At 38.9% G+C, this 25,018-nt stretch overlaps 1 protein-coding gene across 2 annotated transcripts in view; it reads right to left on the reverse strand.

The window, feature by feature from the left end:
• ST8SIA6 (ST8 alpha-N-acetyl-neuraminide alpha-2,8-sialyltransferase 6) overlaps positions 1–25,018 on the reverse strand; it is a 116,672-nt gene that overhangs the window by 9,543 nt on the left and 82,111 nt on the right. For both annotated transcript variants that reach the window (XM_072651632.1, XM_072651631.1), the window contains 4 exons: positions 15,683–15,824; positions 13,809–13,921; positions 4,299–4,391; positions 974–1,447 (listed from right to left, as the gene is read on the reverse strand). In XM_072651632.1, coding sequence (XP_072507733.1) covers positions 979–1,447; positions 4,299–4,391; positions 13,809–13,921; positions 15,683–15,824 — 817 coding nt within the window. In that variant the 3' untranslated portion in view covers positions 974–978. The remainder of the gene's footprint in view (positions 1–973; positions 1,448–4,298; positions 4,392–13,808; positions 13,922–15,682; positions 15,825–25,018) is intronic.

The following is a 25,018-nucleotide window of genomic DNA, read 5'->3' on the forward strand; positions in this document are numbered from 1 at the left end:
GGATTCAAAGGGCAGCACCAAAGGACCTAGAAGGCCACATGTGGCCTCAAAGTCAAAGATTTCCCACTCCTGGCCTAAACCCTGGGGACAACCCTGTTACCTAAAACAACCCTAAACCCTGTTAACAACAAGTTCACAGTATTAACTTAAGTAGGGACATGACCTGCCCCCTCCTCCAGGAGGCACCTTCATGTATAAGTCATGGGGTCTTACTTCAGAGCTCTCATGAGACAGATGGAGAGAATATGTTCAGGATAGGAAAATAAGCTCCCAAACACAGGATGCTCAATTGTTCTTTGGCTGGAGCAAAAATAAGGTGTGAGAATATAGGCTGGGGAGAGCTTAGAATTTAAAAGATAAATGTTCTTTTTCTCTTGTTATATACTTCCCACTTATATGGATGGGTGTCATTTGCTTATGTGTTTGTCCTTCGTTGCCGAAGAAGACCATGCCATCAGCAAAATGATGACATAACTTGCACTTGACTTTCTTTTGAGTGAGAGAGGGCTGTGCAGGTCACCAGCCTCCCTTCTCCTCCAGAACCATCTAAATCCAGTGACCAGACATTCATCAGGATGACTGGAGATGAGCCAGGATGAGGCGACTGGGGTTAAGTGACTTGCCCAAGGTCACACAGCTAGTGAGTGTCAAGTGTCTGAGGTGAGATTTGACCTCAGGTCCTCCTGACTCCTGCGCTGGTGCTCTATCCACTGTACCACCTAGCTGCCTGCTATCTGGTTAGTGAAGAAAGAATGGATCTCAGAGAACAGAGAATGCTCTCATTTAAATATTGACTCAAATTCAAGATCTTTCTATGGTGGTGTAGTGGACAGAGAATGGGTCCTGGAGTCAAATCCAGCCTTACACACTTACTAGTGTGTGTGCCTCTGGGCAAGTCACTTAATCCCAATAGCTTTAAAAAAAACAAATAAAACCCACCAACCCTATCTTAAGTTAGGACAGTGGGACGTACCTTGTTCAAGCTGCTTCACATTTACTAAATTGTAACTTGAGGACGCCTTTCCCATGAAGCTGGAGAATTTCTCTATATTCTATGGGCATTGCATGGAAGCCAGGTTTCGGTAATTCATTGTCATAGTAGTGATGGCTGATGGGGGTGTCATTTGTGGTCTTGGAGAAAGGCCAAAATCCATACAGCTTCACATTCTCACACAGTTCAATGGCTGCACTTGTGACCATTAAGCCAGAGGACAAGCGAAATGCATTCACACCTTTAGTTCTCCAGAACTGGGCAAGGCTTTTCAGGTACTTGGGATGAAAAAATAGAGCCTTCTGCTTGGCTTTAAAACCACGAAGTGTGTGGTACACTTCAAAAGAGACATCGGTGTTTCTTCTAAAGGAAAATGCTGGCAGAATAAGAAAGGCCTCTCCGTAGATTGCGATGCTGTTCAGAAATGCTGATTTATTTACATTTAGTTCACCATACCTGACCAAACAAAATGAAACAAAACATGACCATTAAAACTGGGGATTTTAGTAACACCTGAAACTTTTTTTCACTGACTCAGACACTGAACATTTATATCAATGAATAACAAATGAGGCATATAATAGACTTACAGAAAATTAATTAGAGTCTATTGCCTGCTCACTGTCAGAAGCAAGGACGTTCATCTGTCCATGTCAGAATTCTGAAGGTTTTCATTCTATTTCCTCACCTGACTTCTTAGACATCCTGGAGAAAAGCATTTTCTACCTCTTCCTCTCTCCCAACGCTCTTACCTCTCTAGCTGAAGACCCTATAAGATGAGAGGTTAAGGACAGGGGCTGCACCTGTAATTTCACCTAGGAAGCACTCCCTGTTAGGTCAGCACCTTGGTTTCAGCAGAGGATAGAGCACTGGGTCTAGAATCAGGAAAATCTGAATTCAAATCCAGCCTCAAACACTTCTAAGCAGTGTGACCCTAGGCAAGTCGCTTTAACTTCTTCCTGGCTCAGTTTCCTCAATTGTGTGATGGGGATAATAATAGCACCTACTTAGAGTTATTATGAGGATCAGGAAAAATAATATTTGTAAAGTACTTAGCACATAGTAAGCAATTCCTTTTCTGCAATTTATAGTCCCAGAGAGCTGCCTAGAATTCGCTGCCTAGAGATTAGGTGACTTGCCTCAGGGAGCACAGTCAGTGTGAGGCAGAGGTGGGACCTGCCCTCAGATGAAGGATGTCTTTGAAACAGGCTGAACACTGTGCCAATCAACTTCTCCCAGTGAGATGACCAGACTTAAATAATTTCTCAAATCCCATTTCCTTACTGAATCTTTCTTCAATATACTATTCAACAAAAGTTATTTATCTCAACAATTTTAGGTGCTCCACTCATGGATAGGTGAAAACATCACCTTAAAATACCGTAAACTCAAGAAATGTAATCCCTAATACCTTCATCCTATTTCCTCTAGAATTATACTATTTCTCTAAAAGCTTTGCCTATACCGATTCTTGCCTGTTTCAGAACATAAGCTTTCAGGGAATATATAGCAGAACCTCATTTGCTCCTTTATGTTCTTGTTCAAACATAATTAACAAACAAGATTAAATGATGAGAAGGATCTCCCAGAGGGCAATGGGGAGGTGCACAATGGGCACCACAGAGCTGAAACATATTACAATCTATGAATTATGAACAAGAAGTGATATATAGGCTGTTATCTATTATTATATATAAAGATGGAATAGTCAACTCCTGATAATGAGAGATAACCATTGGAAAGGTTGTGGGCTCCACTGGTATCCTGGTGATGTCAAGAAAAGCTCATGAGAAAGGTCTTCATCATATCGGGTGGGTGTCCCATGGCCCAGGGATGGGAAGACAAGAATCACACATACACAATGTGGAGTCACATCTTTGGAAGTAATGCCCATATTGGTTAACCAATTATAGCTCCAACTGAGTATTAAAGGTAGAGAGAATAAGAGAGAAGAAGTTTATTCTATAAAGTTTACTCTCTCCCTTGAAATTTAGTCAATCAATCAACATTTTCAAGTAGTTAAACTCAATAGGGAAAGCATGGAAATTGTTTTGAAGTATAAACAAATCAAAGAGGAAGCTGGGATTTGTTTGGCCTGATTCTTCCAAGACACACTCTCTGGCTGTAAGGGGTTACTATGTTCAGCTGTGACAGTATCAGTGTACAACACAGTCTCCTGATGGTCTAAAATAAGAGTTAATGCCATGTCTAAAGATACCTAATTGATGAGAAATGAACAGAACTGACTAGGCACTGGGAGAATGAGCCTGAGTAAAATGTTTGTGTAACTTCTGATGAATGGCAGAGGAGAAAGAAAGGAGAAGAAAAGCTTTAAAATGTGAACAAAACATTGGCTTTAATGCTGTGATTTCTAAATATTGTGTTCCAGAACTAAATGAGGCTTTCAAATGAAGAATTATGTGAATAGGAGGAACATAGAAAGGATTTATCATTTTTGCCAGCCTGTAGAACTTCCATTGCTGTCTGAATAGATTTGTTGTATGGCTGAGACAGACCTGAGAGAAATAAGGTTAAACAACTTGCCCAGGATCATACCATTCACAAATGTCAGAGGTAGAATTTGAATCCATGTTTTTCTGACACCAAACCCAGAACTCTGCTGCCCCTAGAGAAAATGTTTACAAGATGAAAAGATGTGCTAAAAGTATATATGAAAATTGATGACATTATATCATCATTATCAAAAAAAAAAAAACATTTTCATTTGTATGAGCAGCATTTAATCATAGGATCACATATTTGAGAGTTTGAGACCTCAGAGGTTGCCTAGTCCAACACCTTAACTTTACTGATGAGGAAACTGAGGTCCAGAAAAAGTCAAGGACTTGCCAAATATCACATAAATAGCATATGGGAGAGACAAGTTTTGAACTCAGGTCCTTTGACTCCCAAATCAGCACTTTCTCCCTTACTGTCTATTGTCTCCAGCCTACAAAGTCAGAATAAAGATGCATCAAAAACCTTTGTGAAGAAAACAACCAATGAATCACATCAAAAAAAAAAAAGGCCTACTTATTTTTGTCCACATTCAGAAAGGGCCACTGGGGCATTCTTACCATTATCACTCAGCCCTAAGTAAACTCTGGCCAAAGACTGGTGTAACAGGCTATGAAAAACATGTTCTTAAAAAATTATAAAACTGTTATGAAGGTTTTGGGTTTCTTTTTCCAATTATTGTTCAACTGGGGGTGATGGTAAGAGGGCAAGAAAAGAAATGCTTATAAAAATGATAAAACATTTAGATAAAAAAAAGGAAAAAAAATTATGTAACTGTAATGGTACTTACTTCCGTCCAATGATGCTGGGATTAACAGTGACCAGATTGGTTTTATTACCAACATCTCTGCTAATATTTCCTGTGATTGGGGGGAGATTACATCTGAAATTTAGGGGAAAAGTTATTTTTAAAACATTATAAAACAGGAAATCTATGATATCTTTACTTTTTCACAAAAGAGTACCTTTCCCATACAGGGGCCCAACAAACTTTACTTAATTAGAAGCTCTTTCAAAGAGCAATTTTTCATTAGACTATAGAGTGACTTACAAATGCTTTGGATTTTGGTAAATCTTATTTATAGCAAACAAAGTGTGAAGTGTAAGAGATAAGCAAAATTGAAAGAGATAAGAATAAAAGAAGAATGGAAATAGATAAAAAGAATGGGAATAACAATCCTATGCTGACTATTTTTTGAAAGATTTCAAATACTATTTTGGGGGGAATGGATGTCCCTGGATGTACCATGGCCACTCCTAGTCTGGTGCCACTGCTGGTGATCATGGAAGCTCTGACCTGGTCTGTCTGGTTCACCTCTCCTCAAGCAGCCTAATGGCCCCGGCCCATTTCTAGGACCTCACTATACTGATGCCAGACTTAGTGAGGACAATGACATTGACTTTAGCCCCCCTTAGAACTCCTGAATTCAAACCATTCACCAGCCTCTGCTTCTCATGTAACACGGACGACAGGTATGCACCAACATGCCCTGTGGCTCTGAACACTTTAATCATCAATCTCATTTGCTTTCATCAGATGTTTTTTCTTCTAGATGAAACTTTCTCCCCCTCCAAAAATCAATTCTAAGTCACAATGAACAGACATACTAGTGCTCTCATTCATATTTCAGTGTAAGTGTAGACAAGGCCTACAAGAAGTGGCAGAAAAGGAAATGGGGATGGTTTTTGGTTGAGAATGTGAAAGAACAGGAAGCCTGAGTGTTGTGTTTGAACCCCTAAGGTAGTAAATGAGCCAGAAATGCATTGGATTGGATAGACCCCTCTATGGAGGCCACATGAGAAAACAAGGACAAGATTTGCACAAAGGATGGATGCATTGTGGCCTCCATCAAAGGAGAGAACATCAATACTTTGCACACCATAGAACCACCAAAATTCAAGGAAAATCATGAAAATTTTAAACCTCTAGTTAATTTTATCTTTACCACTGTCCATCTTATGTTTTAAGTTGGGTAAAGAACATTTAGGACTGTTCATTGACTTTCAAGTATAACACATCTTGAAACCTTTACTTAATGAATATAGAGAACAACTTAGTAGCATTGGGAAACGTTTGAATTTTACATCTTTAACCATACTATGTTTGAGGCCATTGTATTACCACCCTCCCATATTTATGAAACTCTAGTACAAATGGGCACCAACACTAACTTGCATTTTTCTTATAGCAAAATATGATGCCTTCAACCTGGAGTCAAGAACATCAGGGTCAGCGCCCAGCTGTGTGACCCTAAGCAAATCCTTCAATATTTCTGAGCCTCAGTTTTCTTATCTGTACAAACAGAAATCATAGTAACACCAGTCTTCGGGGCTACCCAAAGCCTTTTCTGATTCCTCTGGTTTTTACTGCGCTTCACTTCCCAAATCACTTCATATTTACGTATCTGAGCAGACAGACAGACGGTACGTATTTCCACAGAAGAATGCAACCTCTCTGATATCTGGGACTATTTCATTTCTGCTTCTTAGTATACTGTGAGGTACACAGTAGGTGCTTAATAAATGTTCACTGAATTCAATTGTAAGAAGTATGAATTATAAAAACCACAAGCTTTTGAGACTTTGCTGTGCATAGTAACCAGTGCGGGAGGGGTGGGCTAGTATATTGGCAGCATTCACCAACCACATCTGCGACTGCTCTCAGTTTGTGATTTCAGCAGCTGGCCAGCACTTGGCGGGGCTGCTTGACAGCAGTACTTCTGGCAACTGTCAAAATGCCACAGCAATAAAATGGAACACCTTAGGGAAAGGAAGTTTTACTAATGGATGGCAGAGACAGTAATGGATCTGGCTAGTATACCTCTCGAGGAAAATTGACTATTCACTGCTGGTCCAAATTCTTGTGGAAAGATGGAGACAAGGCCTATTTCCAACCTGGTATCATGCCAGCATGTTCCAGAAAATCCCTGCTCTAATGATTCATCATGGCATACAGGTGACCTTGGATTCTCAAAAGGCCATTCATTCAGAGTGCAATTTCTGGCTGGTCCTACAAAGCTGGGGAAGCTTTAAGTATGGACCTAGACATGTGTCGTTTAAACATCAGCCTGGATGAGTGAAGAGAAGCTTATTTCCAGGAGACTTGGCCACTTGGGTATTGTTTGGTCAAAATTACATAGAAAATTGATAAACAAATAAGATAAGATAAAATAAAAATTTTAAATCAATAACCAGTTCTGCGTACACCCCCTTCTGTTTTTACTATAGCAGTGGTAAAGTCATTGAAAAGGCAGCAAAGTGTACTAAGAAACACCAAGTTCTTGGACTATCTACATATATTAACTTGACTATTGGCAGCCTTACTGTGCAAGCTTGCACAAGGATAAACAAGTTGATGCACCACTTGGAGGATATGGCTGATACTCATTTTGGCGTTCTTGCAGTAAATGAAACCAGGAGACATAAATCCATTTCAGCTGGATGAAAGGAAGGCTCCTAGGTTCTCTTAGGAGGGGCAAAGAAATGATGAATTCATGTAATCAGCTTCCCCTTGGACCCAAAGAGAACAAAAAGTAATAGCATTTCATCAGAGATTTAGTCATCTTGCCTTATACACAGAAGATGTGCACAAGCAATCTGGCTACCACAAACAATCTTGGGATGGTAGCTTATGCTCCAAAAGTTGCTGTAGAAGAGGAAGGAAAGGAGAGAGATTAAAGATAATGGCAGGATTATCCAAACAGAGGTAACATACATTCTGATACTTGGTGACTTCAAGGCAAAGGTGGGCACAGAGGAGAAGGACAAAAAATATACCAGTAAATATAGCATGAGATCAAGAGAACTGAGGCTTTCAAACTACTCAGAAGCCTCACTTCTGTAAAACATGAATATTATCTCTAAGAAGAAACAAACAAGGTAGTAGACACAGCAAGCAAGAAACACAAAAATATGGTTGAGTCGTTCATTAGCTAGAATGAATGTCCAAACCAACATCGAATTAGAAGACTAAAGAGAAGACACTGTGTGCAATCACAGTAATCCAAACCAACCAAACTCCGAAAATGAACAAAAGGCATTGATCCTATAACTATTCTTTAAAGAAATTTAAGTGGTGCGAAACATTGCCTCATAACAAGGAGGACAAGCAAGCCCAGAAAATATCTTAGGTAGCAAATACCTAATCTCTTTGAAAAACAGAGACACTACAGTCAGGGAGCATACTGGTTCAGCATACAAACACATCTGGGAAGATGGAAAAGTATGAGTGATATTGCTTCAAAAAATGATGAAAATTAGTTGAGGGAAAAAAAAAGAGCCTGCAGAGTTTTTAGTCTGAGACCCAGCCAGGCCAAATTACCTTTAGAACATTGGTAGATTAACCTCTAAGGAGGCCACAAAGAGAAAGAAAACGGAATAGATTTGCTGACATTTCTGTGATAGTCTATCTTTATCAGTGATGACGGTGGAACCACTACACACTGTCTGGAATACAGAAGGCACTTAATAAATGTTTGGTGACTTGACTTGGACACCATTATCTGAGTGCCAATATATTTAGTGAGGAAGTACAGGTGACATTTAAGAAGACGAAGTTAGGAAAACAGTATGGACCAGACCAAATGCATAGAAAAGAAATCTATAATTCAGGGATCAGTTTTGAAGGAATGTGAGGAACAATTTTTAAGATACATCAATGAAAGGGATATTCTAAAAGAATAAAAAAGATTATAGATGGTACTTTCAACAAAAGACAATTATAAAGACATCAGTAACTATTGGCACAGCTATCTACTTTCTCAGTTCTCTAAAATATTTGCAAGACTGGTCTATGAATTAATTAAGAGTATACTTGATGAAAATTCCCTAGAAGGGAATAAACAGCCTTCTGCAGATGACTTTCTCTATAGGTTACATTTCACAGTAATAAGAGTGGCTAAAAGTATCAAGGACACAAACTGTGACTGTATTTGTTTGCTTCTGAATGCAAGAACAGTTGAGTCAGTAAAGCAAAATACACCACAAAGCAGTCTTCGCACAGAAGGGCTCATCCATGCATATGACAAGGCATGAAGCTCCATGACAGATTCAACCATGTAAATTACTTTAATCAACAAGCTGCCAAGTATCAGGAACAAGTGACAAGAGAAGGAAGGGGTTACATGCTCACCAACCTGCTCTTCAATCTTGCACAAAGTCTAAATGTGAAGAATTCCTTATTAATGAATTTTCCAAATGCTAATATTTATAAGTGAGGTGCTGAATGAGCACAGTGCTATCACACAGTAAACATTTAATACATGCCTGTTTAATTCAAGTTAACTGAATTAAGAAATACTGTAGGAAATACTCTGAGACATCTGGGCTCTAAAGAGAGATCAGATTAGTAATTCATACCAGAAAAACAAAGTCGAGGAACAATGTATATAACCAAGGTTATCACAAAATACGAACAGATCGCTCATCTTGGACAGGAACTAGAGACAGACAATAATGCAGGCATTTAATTGAATGGAAAGATGAGAATGGACTGGATCCCATTTGGAAAATGATGTAGGACTTTCAATGACTTCAATTTTCTTGCCAGTGAAAAAAATTCAACTTTTTAACACCAATTTTCTCCCAGTTATATAACAAGGCCACATACAACTGAATACATTATCTAGGAAAATTCAGAGGGCAGTGGGTACTTGGTGGGTATAATTAGACAGGTGCATATTACAATTTATAACTTGCACTCAAGTAACAGTGGGAAGAAGACCAGCCTTGGAATGAGAAAGACCTGGGTTCAAGTCCTGCCTATAACATACTAACTGTATGACCATGGATTATATTCCTTCATCTTTCAGTGCCACAGGCAACTCTCTGGGACTCCAAGTTAAAGACAAGTTGCTGATCTGCCTCAGCAGAGGGAGTTTCCATGGGTATGAACAAAAATAGTCAGAAGGAAACTTGTATGTCTGGCTGGAAAAGGAGGTATTTTGGTCATGGTGAGAGGGCAAAGGATAACATGGTGCTGGGCCAAGGGCTGCAAAGGTATTCGCAAATATCAAAAGAACCACAGAGTGGCTTTCAGTATTGGGTAAACCCTTTACGAAGGCTATTCAGAAAGACAGACAGAACAGGATTAGCAGGCATGGATGGGGCATGAGCTACACAATAATGAGATCACAGATCTACTGAATTACTTAAATAACAGTATCCCTGGGGTAACACTAAGTAGTCTGATAGGCAACAGAATAACATTCAGTGATTCTGAAGGGCAACTAAAGGGCAGAGTTCACTATAACCTTAGCATCCATCTAACTAGTACAACCTACTTATGTTATAGATGAGGAAACAAACCTAAAGAGGCTAAATGATTTGCCAAAGATCAGTGGCCCTGAAGAGACTGGTTGTAGTGCTGAATTACTTGTTCCCTCACCACCTAAAATTTGAAGTAAAAAAGGGAAAATAATTTCCAGACAGCTCTATAAATTTATCCTGGGCCAAAGTAGATCTTATGTATCTAAAAGCTCTGAAATGATGATCCTAAGAGACCTTTCAAAAGAAAAAGCTAACAGAATGCCAGCAGCCCTTATTCCACCTCTCATTATCTCTCCATGGAGCTGTCCAGGGTTCAGAGCTAACTTCAAAGGGAACGATGTGTGTGCTCAGATTGATTTCAGAGGCAGCCTAAGTGGGTTAAAGAAGCAGACTCTTTTACCTTTGATTGTTTTAAAAAACTGAGAAATGATCATTAATTTTATACTAAAATATCTTTATTTCCAAGGTTTACTGTGAAATGAAATGAAAATTTTAAAAGAAATTTTCCTCAACTATGTCATGGAATTATAGTAACTGTTTTTCTTTACCATAGCTTTCTTTCACATGAAATATTTTGGGTTAGTGGGGAAAAGCTATGACCACTTCAACTGGAAGACTGAGACAGAGTCCTTGGTTCATGTTGGAGCAGTATCAAATTTTTTTTAGACTTTCAGTTTTATTGATGTGTTTTGTTTTCACACTGCAAACCCTTACAGATTACTTCTGCTTAGTAAGAGGTCTCTTGGAACAAAGTAAAACAGTTAAAAAAGCAACAACTAAGAATAAAGTAACTTCAACCAAGAGTTCAAAGCCAGTTTTTGATGAAGTAACCTGACAGTTAAAAAAAAACCTAATAATATACTGATCTCAACAGAAAGTTCATGCAACACAGTCAAGTTCAAAGCCAGTTTTTGATGGAGTGATCTGACTAGGAAAGCAGGGAAATGAGAATAAGTTTACTGATCAGAGAGATGCAGAAACTGCCACCAGAAAATACTAGTTGGAGTTCAAGGAACTGAGAGTTTAACAACATATGGCAGCAAGATGTGGAGCTGGCAATAGCCACTCAATAGGAATTAATCATTTGAGTAACTGCTGCCTGCAGGTTGTTCTGGTGCCTGGTAACTGCCTGTCATTGCTTGTATTTCTGTAAATTCCAATGAGACACTGTGGCAACAGGACATGGACACCTACGAACTAGGATTGTGCCATAGTCAGACCACATCTAGAGTACTGTGTTCTGCTCTGCCCACCATGTTTTATAAAGGAAACTGACAAACTAGACTGTGTCAGGAAGAAGGTGAACAGTGTGATGACAGGAAAGGGGACTATGACCCACTGATATTGGTTGAAAAATATAGGGATGTTCAGGCCCGGAGGAAATTTAGAGGAGATGTGATAGTAGGCTTCAAGACTTTCAAGAGCTATCAAGTGGAAAATATTTTTTTTTCTTAACCTGAGGGGATAGAAACAAGGGCAAGGGGCAGAAGTTGCAAAGAGACAGGCTGATGTAAGGGAAAACTTTTTAACAATTAGAACTATGCAAAAGAGCCACCCAGGACAAACTTCCCCCGAGGCCCTCTCTATTGACTGGTGACTCCCTCCTCAGGTCCACCATTTTAAGGACCCCAGCCATCCTTCTGTCTGAATTCCTCCTTGCCCTTCCTTTCTCTCCTCCTTCCTTTCCCCAACGCCACCACTTTTGGGGTCCCCTTTATTTATTGTCTTCCCCCAATGGAATACAATAAGTTTTTTGAGGACAGAGACCATCTTGCTTGTTTGTACTTATATTCCCAGAAGACTGAACAGTGCCTGCTGGTACACAATAGGCATCTAATAAATGCTCTATCTATTCACCTATCAATCTATCATTTGTTATTTAGCAATCTATCAATCAATCTATCTATCATCCAATGAGCTGCCTTGGGAGGAAGTAGTGATCAAATGATATATAGAATGCACAGAGCTTCACAAACCTTAACAGTGCTATATAAAAAATGTCAATTATTATTTATTATAATTACTAGATTCTTCCTCATTGGACGTCTCTAAATAGAGGCTGAAAGAGCATAAAGAAGAATAAGTATAAAATACAGTTAGTCTTTCACAACATGACTATTATGGAAGTCTTTTGCATAATTATACATGTATAGCCTATATTGAATAGCTTGCCTTCACAGGGGGGATGTGTGGGGAGGAAGGAAGGGAGAGAAGTTGGAACTCAAAGATTTAGGAAAGAATGTTGAGAGTTGTTTTTGCATGCAACTGAGAAATAAAAAATACAGATAATGGAGTATAGAAATCTATCTTGCCCTACAAGAAAAGAGAGAGGATGGGGATAAGGGAAGGGAGGGGTGTGATAGAAGGGAGAGCAGATTGGGGGAAGGGGAAATCAGAATGCATGCTGTCTTGGGGTGGGGGGAGAGGAAAGATGGAGAAAAAATTTGGAACTCAAAACCTTGTGGAAATGAAAGCTGAAAACTAAAAATAAATGAATAAATTTTAAAAAAAGAAAAAAGGAGTATAAAGAGGACTTCTCAGGCACAGAAAGATTGGATTAGATGACTTCTGAGGTCCCTTCCAATGCTAACATTCTATGACTTGTATTCCCACAAGGAACTGTCCAGTAAAATAAGGGTGCTGAAAGTTACTGAAAAGGGGGATCTAGGAATTATCACCAAAGAAAATAAGCTGGATTTCAAATGACAGAGACAATAATACAGTGGAACAGGATGTGCTCTCAGCAGTGGTCAGTATGAAGTAATTATATGCCAATGGCAGCAGAAGCCTTTAGCAGCTCTTTGGCTGCTGCCTCTGATCTTTCCATATTCTGTACATGAGCCACCAGTGCTGTCATATAGGGTATTCTTATCCCAATGATCATGGGTAAACACCCCTTACTGAGAACTGAGGAGTGAGTTCAGCTTGAAGGACTCAGCTCTTAGACCAAATCTCCTAAGCTCCCTATTTTGATTTGTGACATGTCCAGGCTCTTGATAAGATCAAAGACATGGCTGTAGACCCACAGAAGATCCATAGAACACTCACCTTCCATACTATATACTCTTTTCGTTGCTTCAGATACACATCCAACAAGAACATGAAAAGAAAGACCTCAGGAGGTCTAAATCACTACCCCTAGGCAGTTGTACCATTGGCCTTTGCTTCTAAACTCTTTGTATCCATAATTCTAGCTAGTTTGACAGAGATATCAGTACTGTCCTTCATTGCTACTCTTGCATAATTATTCTTGCATATAGGCTAAGCGCAGATATAAGCAGGCTGGGGTCATCTTTGTTGTTAGGTCCCTAGCTATATTTGTCTACTCCCTCCCCCATCAGGCACTTAGAAATTCTAACTACATCATTAATATATTGACTATTAATCATAAAAAACTCATTCAGTAATTGTAGGGTTGTCAGGTATATTGACAACACCTTTGGTCCAAGATTTATAAATAAGATTTAAAATCACAGGGGACATACTTGTGGGAAAGCATCTAGCTTTCATTTGCTTGAAAGAGGTGGATCAAATTGATAAGCTTACAATAACTCTTATATCTAAAAGAGTACTCTTGATTGATTGATGACATGATTGACAAGAAAATTACATGATTGATAAGAAAAATACGGCTTTCTCATTCTGAAAAAGGTCAATAATTTAGCCAAAATCAGGTCTCCCCAGATGAATGAGCCACCACCTCAATATAGGTAGTAAAGTGAAGTATTTTTGTGGCATGTCCTATCAAAACAATGAGCACATCTACTGGCTCATTTTGAGTTTTGCAGGAAAATTTCAAGTCCTATGGTTACAGAATCCTCATGTGCATTTATCAAGGCTGACCTAGTCAGGGAAAGAAAAGGATAATGTTATATGACTGCAAAATGTTTCGATCTTTTTAGAACTGAAAATTAAACCATGGTACACACACTGAACAAATTTCAGACTGTATCATCTTAATGTTGCCCTCTAAAAAATAATCCACATTTAAACACATTTTTGGATTCAAAGATTGAGATACAGAGGTTCTTACCTAAAAACAAAGTCAGACTTATCTATTTCAGCTCCACAGACAGAGTTCCTCAGGATTCCCCCATTTCCAACCACTGCACACTGATTAAAGGGACGCCCCACAAATGGTTGCGACTGTTAAAAGGAAGTTAGAAAGGAGAACATTTTTTTTCAGTTGTAGATTCACAAATGTCATCAGTTCAGTGCTTGTAGCTTAACTCTGTAGGAGGTTAATGGAATGTGGTGTGCAGAGTGAGTTAATGGTTGTGAGAAAATACCAACAACCAGCTTAGAGACTTAAGAAGAACAGCAGCTTTGGATGGATGGATTTTTCCTGAGAGAAATAAGAGCTGGCATTATTTATTACTATGCAAATAGAACAGGAAGGGAGAAAACGTTTTCCCTAAGCTCCAAAAATACTAAGATAGGGTGATAAATAAAACATACTAAATAAATACTCTTCTACTTCTAGACATAAAATTGATTTTTATCTAGTCAAAGGTAAGTATGATTCCTGAATGAGATCTTTAGGCTCAATTATGCCATCAGATATATAAATATTCTTCTTATAAAAATTTTCAAGGATAAAAAAACTATGTGCTGAACTATTTCAAATTAATTTTTCAAGGCCTAATTTTGGTTTTATACAAACAACTTTCTCTTTAATTCCTTCTTCGCTCCCCCATTAATTCACCCCAGACTTGCTCCTCCTCTCAGCCTGAGCCCTACCAGACTTAGAAAACAATTCTCATGCAAAGCAACAGTTCTTCAATCGGTCAGTTTCCTTAGAGTGCTCTATCTTCCTCTGGAAATAATAAACACTACAGTTCCTCCGTTAATGAACCATTAACACTATCTGAAAATGGATACTTTTATTTATTTGTGCACTGAGTGGGACACAGTTTCAAGTGGCTCTGAATTCAGGACCATCTCACAGAAGAAATATCTTGTCCTAACTCTCCAAGAAGGAAGTAAATAGAACCAGTTACAGGCAACCCCTCCAAAGCCCCATTTCTCCTGTGACACTGTCTTCTCAACATTTACCAGCATGTCATCTGGTACAGTTTGGGATTCACTCTAGCCTTTCCCTAATCTTGGGTTATCTCTGGTTTAGATGTATGCAATGTTCTCCTTTTTTTCTAAGTAGCAGCAAGTTCTGAGGAAACTAGAACTTGGCTCAAGGTGGCTTTGAGGTTAGTAAATTGACTCTAACTTTCTTGGGCTGGCATATAGTAACCTCAAACTTGGCTTGCCAAAAATAATGCCTAGAGTCACAAGAGCATTCTAGCTACTCGCTTGCTTGCTTGTATGTGCACTCGTGTATATAAGACAAACTTCCTCCCTACTGAAAAAATAACTTTGGATCTAAACTTGAATTTACAGTTTCTTACAACCTATTACCTGGAAGGGCAGTGTATTAAGAAGGTGGTAATCTACTGTGAGCTGGCAAGTTTTCCATCCTCACTTTCCAGAATAAAACCAAGACAAAGAATATAAATCCACAGTTCTCTGGGCAAGGTGTGATTTTGCTCCCAGCATAGGAAATAGGGAGAAACTCATTTCAGATTTAAAAAGGCCACTTTCACAGCATAAGATAGTGACCCTAAGATCAGCGAGCTGCAAGGGAAGTCCCAACTGACCCATCTTATTCAAGAGTGATGAGGTAGTAAGACTGGAGGATAGGGGAAACTTAGAATTACTTAAGCTACATGAAAGTGTTTCTAACATATCCACAGAGCTTAAAAACTGCCTTTAAAAAATGGTCCACCTTAAATCTAGCAGGCAATACTATTACTCATATAATATTACTCATTTAGTTTAAGCTCTGACTTAATGTTTTAAAACATTTCATCTTTGTCTTATGTTCCAAACAACCCACTAACCGACTTCACTTACCACTGGCAGCATTCGAAAAATGCCCTTTTCAATAGGGAAGCTGGCCCTCTCTGTTTCATAAGTCATGTTACTCCCAAGTGGAGTGTTATTTTGAGAAATGACAAGGTTGTGCGTGGCATCACAGCAAGAAGCAAGTTTTGACCTGCAGAGGACGAGCAAAAGCAAACCAAGGCACAGAATCAGGAAAACAACAGGAAATAATGGTCAGTCTAAAAAGGGATAATCATCACAGTGACTTTCAGGAAGGCAGTATAGCCTTCTCCACCATTGCCTTTTGTCCCTATTGTTCTTAATGAGCACTTGAGGGAGAAACTGTGAGCAAACCAGACCAAAGGTAGTAAGAGGATAAAAGGGGTCATCTAGGTTCACTTGTTCACTGATATACTGACACGATTCCCAGTTAAGAGCTAGCTGTTAGCGGAAGCTACTTTTTAATCTTATTTTCATTGATAGCTTCTGTTTTTACATCACCTTCATTTTATCTGCAGATATTCAACCTGAAGCAGAGAAGACTCTGGAGAGACACAGCTGTCTTCTAGTATCAGTGAAGGACTGTCACATGGAAGGCAAACAGACTTCTGTTTGACCTCAGAGGACAGAACCGGGAGTAAGAGGTTACAGTTGCAAATTTAAACTCAATGTCAGGGGAAAAGTTGCAACTCTTGCAGTTGTCCTAAAGATGAGGCTCCCTCAGGAGGCAGTGAATCTTTAAGCCAAGGTGGAGAGGCCACTTGTCTGGTAGACTATAGCAGGGATTCTTCGCATGTATAGATTGGGATAGCTAGTTAGCTAAAAATAATAGTAGCTACCATTTATATAACACTTTACAGTTTGCAAAACACTTAATATATATTATCTCATTTGATCCCCACAACAGGAAGGTGCTATTATCCCCATTTTGCAGTTGAGGAAACTGAGTCTGAGAGAGGTGAAGTGACTTGCCCAGTGTCACACAGTTTAGTGAGTGCCTGAGGCAGGATTTGAATTCACGTCTTTCTGACTCCCAATCCAACACTCTATCTCCACCTATTTGCCCACTAAAGGTTGCCCAGCTAGATAGCTGCTGAAATCTCTTCCAAATCTCAAATTCTTTGATTTTGTAATTCTTAATATATCCCTCTCCCACCTCCTAAATTACTCAGTGACCCTTCCTTAGTAATAAATATTTGAAGAAAAAGAGGGAAAAAATCCCAGTTCCACAAAACCATTTCTTACAGTGCCACTATATTCCATTACATTAATGGACCACAATTTATTCTGTCGTTTCCCAATCAATTGACATTTACTTTGTGCAATCTATGTTTTTATAATATTATTTTAACTTTAAGGGAAGAAAGAAAATGAGGTATTTCCCTCATAATGCAGAAATGACATTTGAAATCAAATGAGTATATTTTAAAAATAGCCAAAATGATATTTAACTACTGAATGGCCCTGAGGTCATATTTAATGTAGTATGGTTCAAAAGAAGGCATTTTAAAATGAGCTATCTAGTATAACTTGACTAAAACAGAATTTTATTAAAACTATTGGTATTTGGGAAAATGCAGTCAATTCAGAATTATACGGAAATCAATGGGTCCTGCCCCCTTATCTCTGACAGATGAATATCTAAACCATCCAAGAGATATATCTGCTGTTAAAGATCAGTAGGGCCAGAGATTCCATAACCACCCTTGGTAGTCCACACCAGTGTTTTATCATCCTGGCAGGTGAGTTTTTCCTTACCTGGCCCTGAAGAGTCTTACTTTAGGGTGGCAGTTTTGTCTGGTTCCATTTTGTAGAGAATAAGAGAAGTGATCGGCATTCCTTTTTATAAAAAACCCTTCCATACTTAAAGTCAGTGATCTAGTCACTCCTTAAGCTTCAAACAATTACTCATCCCTCCAGTCAACTCTGTTTCCCTCTGTTATTTCCATGTCCTTTAAAAGAGTGTGGTAAATAAAATGGGATGTAATAATCTCATGCTGATCAGAGTAGGAAAGAGCAAATGAAATCCAAGATGATTTCCTGGCCCTTTTGTTCAAATGTGCCCTTTAATGTACTCCAGCATCATTCTGACGTAAAAAAAAAAAACAACCATTATAGGCTGATGACTCAATAAGCTTGTGGTCAAGGACCCTCCTGTGGATTTCTAAATACACCTGCCTAGCCAGTCCTTCTGCATCCATACAGAATATCACAGATTAGTACAACTGTAAGGAACATTAGAAACTGAATTCACCTCCTCATTTTAGAGCTGAGGAACTGCTCCATTGATTGGGGAGAGGATTGTCCCTTAAGTGGGTAATTCTTGAACTCTTTCTTACTTAGTTTCATCTCATTTTAAGGTGCCATTTCTAATATTCTAGGGCATTTTGAACTTTATTCATCTCACAAAGTATCAGTAATTGTTATAGAATGAATAGACTGTATTGTGGAGCACAGGAAAAGCATTATTTGAATGCAGTGCTCAGTGTTTTGAACTTTGGATATGTCAAGATAATGTCAATGTCATCCAGTGAATTATTATTTGAGGAAAATTATTTTTGCTCATTCAAATATCACAATCTGCTTCATAACATCTTTTCAAATTTCTGAACCCAAAATTTCCAAGACATGGTTTATGGAGAATAAAGCAAGGTAGACTCCAGTTGGCATATTACCTGGTCAAAAACAATGACCATAATGAGTTTTAAAATTATAACTGCTATTTAAATTTAAATAGTTGTTAAAAAAAATCTGACCATGTCAATCACTCTCTCCTCGATATTTTTTTCTCTCTAGGTTTCCGGGACACTCTTCTTTCCTGGTTCTCCTCTTACCCATCTAACGGCTCCTCCTCTGCCTCGTTTACTAGAGGTCCTCCTTCAGATCATGTCTTCTAATTGTAGGCACCCCTCAGGTTTCAGTTCTGGACACTCTTCTCTTTTCCCTCTATACTATTTCTCTTGGTGATCTCATCAGCTTCCATGGATTTAATTATGCTGATGATTCTCAAATCTACCTTTCCTGCTCTACATCTCCCTGCTGACCTCCAATCTCCTACTGTCTTTCAGACAGTTCAAACTTTATGTCCAACACATTTAAAACTCTTTATGTCTAAAACAGAACTCATTATCTTTCTCCCTAAACCCATCCTCCCAGTCCCTCAGACTCATAATCCTAGGAGTTGGCCTGGATTCATCACTGTCCCTCACTCCACCCCATAAGCAAGTTGTCAAGTATGCTGCCTTCTCTCCTCTCACACTGTCCCACTCTAGTGCAGGCCCTCACCAGCTCACATCTTGGTTTTTCCAATAGCCTACTGATGGGTCTGCCTACTTTAAGTATCTCCCCACTCAGATTCATTCTCCATTGAGCCACTAAAGTGACTTTCCTAAAACACAATGATCCCATCATATAACCCCTCTACCTCCACCTATGAAATATGGCTTCCTGCTGTCTCCAAGAGCAAACACAAAATGCTCTGTTTAGCATTCAAAACTCTTTGTAACCTAGTCCCTTTCCAGTTTTCTTATACTTTACACCCAAATGTGTACTCTTTGATCTAGTGACAATGGTCTCCATGTTGTTCTATGAACAGGATACTCCATCTCTCAGTTTTGGGCATTCTCTCTGGTGTCTCCCATGCCTGGAATGAACTCCCTGTTCATCTCCACTTACTGAACTCCCCAACATCCTTTAAGTTTAAACTAAACTAAAATCTCATCTTCTACAAGAAATCTTTCCCAACCCCTCTTAATTCCAATCCCTCTACTCTGTTAATTATTTCCAATTTATCCTATATGCAGTTTGCTTTGAATATATTTGTTTTTGTCCCCCATTAAATCTGAGCTCCTTGAGGGCAGGGGCTATCTTTTGCCATTTTTGTATCCTTAGTCAGTGCCCGGCAAGCAATCAGTGTTGAATAGATGTTTACTGATTAATCATAACTTTAAATGTTTTGTGTGTATAGTATTTTTGAATAAATTCAATGCAACAAATATTTATTAACCACCTACAATATTCCCAGGGGCTGGCGACACAGACAAAAGTTCAAGTCTATGCCTTGATAGACCTTTCATTCTACTGAGGAGAAATGAGAGAGAGAGAGAGAGAGAGAGAGAGAGAGAGAGAGAGAGAGAGAGAGAGAGAGAGAGAAAGAGAGAGAGAGAGAAATAAAGAAATAGATATATGTAGATATACAAAAGCAAAAGATGGCTTGGTGATCACATTAGGTCCCAGGTTTCAATTACCATGTACTTATCCAGCCCTAACCTCTAGATTCTTATCTCCAAATGTCTATTAGATATATTGAATTAAATGTCTTAAACCCAACACACTAACAGGATCTCATTCTCTTTTCCCTCAAGCCCTCCCTTGTTCCAAATGTTCCTGTTATGGTGGAGAGCAGCACCATCCTTACAGTCCCTCAGGCTCACAGAAAAGTCCCAGGTATCATCCTCAACTCCTTACTCTCATTCCCCATTTCCAATATATTGGCAAGTCTTGTCAAATTTTACCTTTGTAGTATCTCTCCTATGACACTGCTATCGTCCTGGTGTAAGCCCTCATCACCTCATGTCTAGACCACTACAATAGCCTGTTGGTCAGTTCCCTTGTCTCAACTCTCTACTCATTCCAGTCCATCAACCAGTAAACTGTCAAAGTGGTCTTCCTAAAATGAAGGTCTGACCTTATTATTCCACCCCCTCCTTCCCATAATGCCATTAAACTTGAGTGGTTCCCTATCACTTCCAGGATCAAACATAAAATCCTAGGCTAGACATCTGCCATCTTGGCATTTTCACTGACTTTTTCACATGCCCAAAATTCTCCCTCTTCTCATTTCGGCTTCCTTGAATTCTCAGCTAAAACCTAAAAGTCTTTCCTGAACACTCATAGTGCCTGACACATAAAGGGTGCTTAATAAATATTTGTTTACTTGACTTGAAAATAACAAAAAGTAATTTAAAGAGGGAGAGTATGGATGAAAATAAGAGTTATCCTGAACTTTCATCTTCCTCTGGGAAATACCATCATATATGTATATTATATACACATAAGTATTGTGCATCTATTACACACATACATATATATCATCAGAGAAACCCATGTGGCAGAAAATACAATTCCTTGTTCCCTTAAAAGATGACCACACAAAAAGACTTTTTAGAAGTACCTAACTGCATATAGTACTGTACCAGGTGCTATTCAAACAGAATTACAACAAAAGTAACTTGAAATCTAAACTTAATTCTCAGACTTCTGCATTCTGGGGCATACCTATGAATTGACATTAGGAAATGCAGGTAATATAAAAATGAAAGTCATATAATAAGATTACTTTTAAATAAAGAGAAATGATTCAACTTTTCCCCCTCTATTTCTGGTTGCTTCTAAAAGTGGATGTGTTCTCTTTTCCATCATGGTGTTAATCTAATGAGCTCCGTTTTAGGTTACGTGGAGTTTGAGGTGGCAAAGGGCCATTTCAGTGGAGATGCCCATTAAAGCAGCTAGAAAGGAAGGAACTCAGTGAAGAGATGGAGGGGGGGGGGTGTTTAGGATGTATCTATTTGATTGGGAATCATCTGTTTTGAGGTGCTAATTAAAGTCCTGGGAATATATAAGGTCCTCATAGCAGAATGTGTCGAGAGAGAAGACTTGCCAAGAACAGAACCTTGAGACAATCAAGTAGATGGAGGAATATAAAGAAGAGAAGGAGATGGAGAAGGACTGGACAGATTGGTTGGAGGAGAATTGGAGGAAACCAACATCACGGAAGCTAAAGGACAGAGCAAGGGCATCCAGAAGGGGGAGTGGTCCGGTGTCTGGTCATATGGAAAGTCCAGCAGGATGACAACTGAGAAAAGATCACTGAACAAAGTCAAATCAGAAGTCACTGTTGACTTGGAGATGGTAGTTTCAGTCGTAGGGTGGTAATGATCAATCAACAAGCGTTTATTAAGGCTTATTAAGTGACCAAGTAGGAGTTCAGTGTAGGCAATACAAATATAAGCAGAAAGACTGTCCCTGACTTCAGAGAGCTCACATTCTAATGGGAGGCAGGGAAGACAATAAGTAAAAGAAAGGTGAGGAGCAGGAGGAGGAGGCCAGTGGGGGTGGGAAGAAAGAGAAGAAGGTGGTAAGAGTCTGAGGAGGGATTCCTGGGGAGGGATGAAGACATGGCTGCTGACCTGGGTGTCCTCCTTAAAAATGGAAGTTCTGGGAAGATTCAGCCCATCAGAGGCAGAAGATATTCCCAATGTGTAACATCCAATGGTGATGTAAGCTTTGAGGGTAGATGCTTATAGGACATAGTAGAGAAAGTCAAGAGTACATAAATACATAAATGGAGAAGAATGTGACTACTTACAGAACTTCAGTGATGGAAGGAAGAAGAGAGAACCACAGGGTGACAGGGTGATAAGATATGCAGAAATGACCTCTACTTTTATACCTGGCAGTAAACAGGCTGAATTTGCATATTTTCTTTATATTTGGCATATAAAAATACATTTTATATTCAGGTTATTAATGTTCTGACAAAAATCTTTTAGTCCATTTAACAATATTAGACCTGTAGCCACATTATCCTTATTCCCATTTGGCTAACAAGTTCCCATTAAGATATGATTTAAGAAGGTTATGGAATTCATTAGAAAGCTCATCATACCAAGAGTGGAAAGCACACTTTCAAGATTTCCTGTCTTTTAGAGGTCATCCAACTTAGTGCTTTTTTCTTTTTAAATCTGAATTTAGGAAAATTTATTGAGGTTATCAAATTTGCTTTCTAAAAGCTCAGGTAATTCAGATAATGAACAGAGTTAATTTTTGCCTACTGCATATGGTTCAACTCCCAGAACTTATTATTTCTTCCACCGTTCTCTTATATGACAAGTAAAAACTCAGAACTGTTCCTTCTGTGTATATGTGTGTTTGTCCTTTGTTGCCGAAGAAGACCATGCCATCAGAGAAGTAATGGCATGACTTGCACTTGACTTTGTTTTGAGTGAGGGAGGGCTGTGCAGGTCACCAGCCTCACTTCTCCTCCAGAGCCATCTGAATCCAGTGACCAGACATTCATCAGGATGACTGGAGATGAGCCAGGATGAGGCAATTGGGGCTAAGTGACTTGTCCAAGGTCACAAAGCTAGTGAGTGTCAAGTGTCTGAGGTGCGATTTGAACTCAGGTCCTCCTGACTCCTGCACTGGTACTCTATGCACTGCACCACCTAGCTGCCCCTTCTAAATTTTGATCCAAGTACAAATGTTCACATGTGATTGCTAGGGCTGATAGATTCTTCAAGCTCAAGAGCTTCCATTTATCCTTTGGAATTTTCAATTTTATGTTATCTGTATATTTCTTATTTGAATCCTTATTGATTTGATACATTCATTTAGCATCTGATGAAATACTAGGATTTCTGGGACATTTTGATGGCTCATGGGAACAAAGAAATGGAATAAGTGAAATTAAGCTTGTCCTAAAATCCAGTATACTTGAACACTGTCCCCCTAGAGTCATTTGGACTGGAGTTCAGCAACTCCATTCTTTTCCTCTCTTGATGTGAGTAACATCACCACCTGAAGGGGACATATAAGCCCCCAAGTCATACTACCAATTGGAAAACATCACATTGGGCACTTCTAGAGTTGTACGGATTGGTTTGTCACTGCGCCCCCAATGTGTTCAGTCAAAGTTAACCAGACTATCTTCTAAAGTGATCTAGTTGTAGAACCAGGAGAACATTACATACAGTAATATTGTAGTGACAGTCAACTGTTAATGACTTAACTACTCTGATTCACGATAATTCCAAAGGACTCATGATGAAATAATGCTGCCCATCTCTGGAGAGAGAACTTAAGAACTCTGAGTGAAGATTTAAGCATATTTTCTTTCACTTTCATTATTTTTGTTTTTTTCTTCCTTTGCAACATTCTAACATGGAAATGTTTTGCATGATTTCAAATGTACAATGGCTATCACATTTCTTGCTTTCTCAAAGGGTAGAGGAGGGAGAGGTAGACAATTTGGAACTGAACAATAAAAATAAACAAATAAATAAACAAATGAGTAAATAAATAAAGCAATCTAGCCAATCCCTGGAAATGAAGTCTTGACCACTGCCTCTTCTTTGTGACATGTCTGCTTGAGAGGATAACATGATGCAAGTCCCTAAAATCAGCTTCTGACCGAGCTGTTGCCCTCATCTCCTCTCCCCATCTTGCCCACACCAAGCACACATACACCCAGTAATTATGATCAACAATGTAATGCCTACACCAAACCTCTTTCTACATCACAGAGGTAGCTAGGTATCAAGGTTGATAAAGTGCTGGATTTGAAATCAGAAACACCTGAGTTTGAAATCTTCCTCCAACACTAATAAGTCACCTTAACTTTTTCAGCCTCAGTGTTTCCTCATTTCTAAAATAGAGATAATAGCAGCACGTAGGTTACAGTGTTGTTCGGTAGGTCAAACCAAAGGGGATAATAAAGTGCTACGTAAAGAGTAGCTTGCTTTTTCTCCGTGTCTCCTTCTCCTCCATGAAAAAACAGAGAACCCTCCCTCTTCCCCCAGTCTTTCCACATAATAGATAAGGACATTTCCTCTTCAAAAAGGCTGTCTAATTTCTAATGTACTTCACTGTATTTTTCATTTTTATCTTTGAATTACCAGCATGAGTGGAGTGCCCTGGATACATCAGGTGATTAATAAATGCTTACTGAACTGAATGATTCTTAGAATCTTTAAGGACTCCACCTCAGACTTTACTTCTTTGCCATATTCTTTGGGAGCCTCTTCTTGGTCCCCACAGTTACTACAACTATCCCCTCTAAGGTTAACTTCCACTTATTCTGGATGTTTCTCCTATTTATCGATTTATTTATAAGTTGTCTTCCTCATTAGAAAGTAAGTTTCCTAAGGGCAAAGAATTGGTGCTTTTCTTTGGATCCTCAGAACTTAGGAACATAGCATATATTTAAATTCTTATTGATTGTTGAATTCCAGCGTTCTGCAAGTTTTAATGCACTTTTCAAAGTACTAGGTTTCATTATCCTTGGGGTTCCTGTCATGTAAATTTTAAAGAAGGAAGGTGACATGATAGTTACATTGCTGGATTTGGAGCTAATATAGACTTGAGCTATAATTTGCCTAAGAGATACCTGTGTGACCCTGGGCAAGTCACTTAACTTACTCAGACAGTGTTTCCTCATCTGTAAAATGGGATGATAATAACTCCTCTCTCCCAGCACAGTTACGAGGATCAAATGAGATAATGTATGCAAAGGACTATGTGAACTCCAAACCATTAAATAAATGTCAGCTATCCCCATCATCATTACCAGTAGTAGTATTAGTGGTA

This window comes from Notamacropus eugenii, chromosome 3 (genome assembly GCF_028372415.1).
Source record: "Notamacropus eugenii isolate mMacEug1 chromosome 3, mMacEug1.pri_v2, whole genome shotgun sequence".
NCBI classification, from domain to species: domain Eukaryota; kingdom Metazoa; phylum Chordata; class Mammalia; order Diprotodontia; family Macropodidae; genus Notamacropus; species Notamacropus eugenii.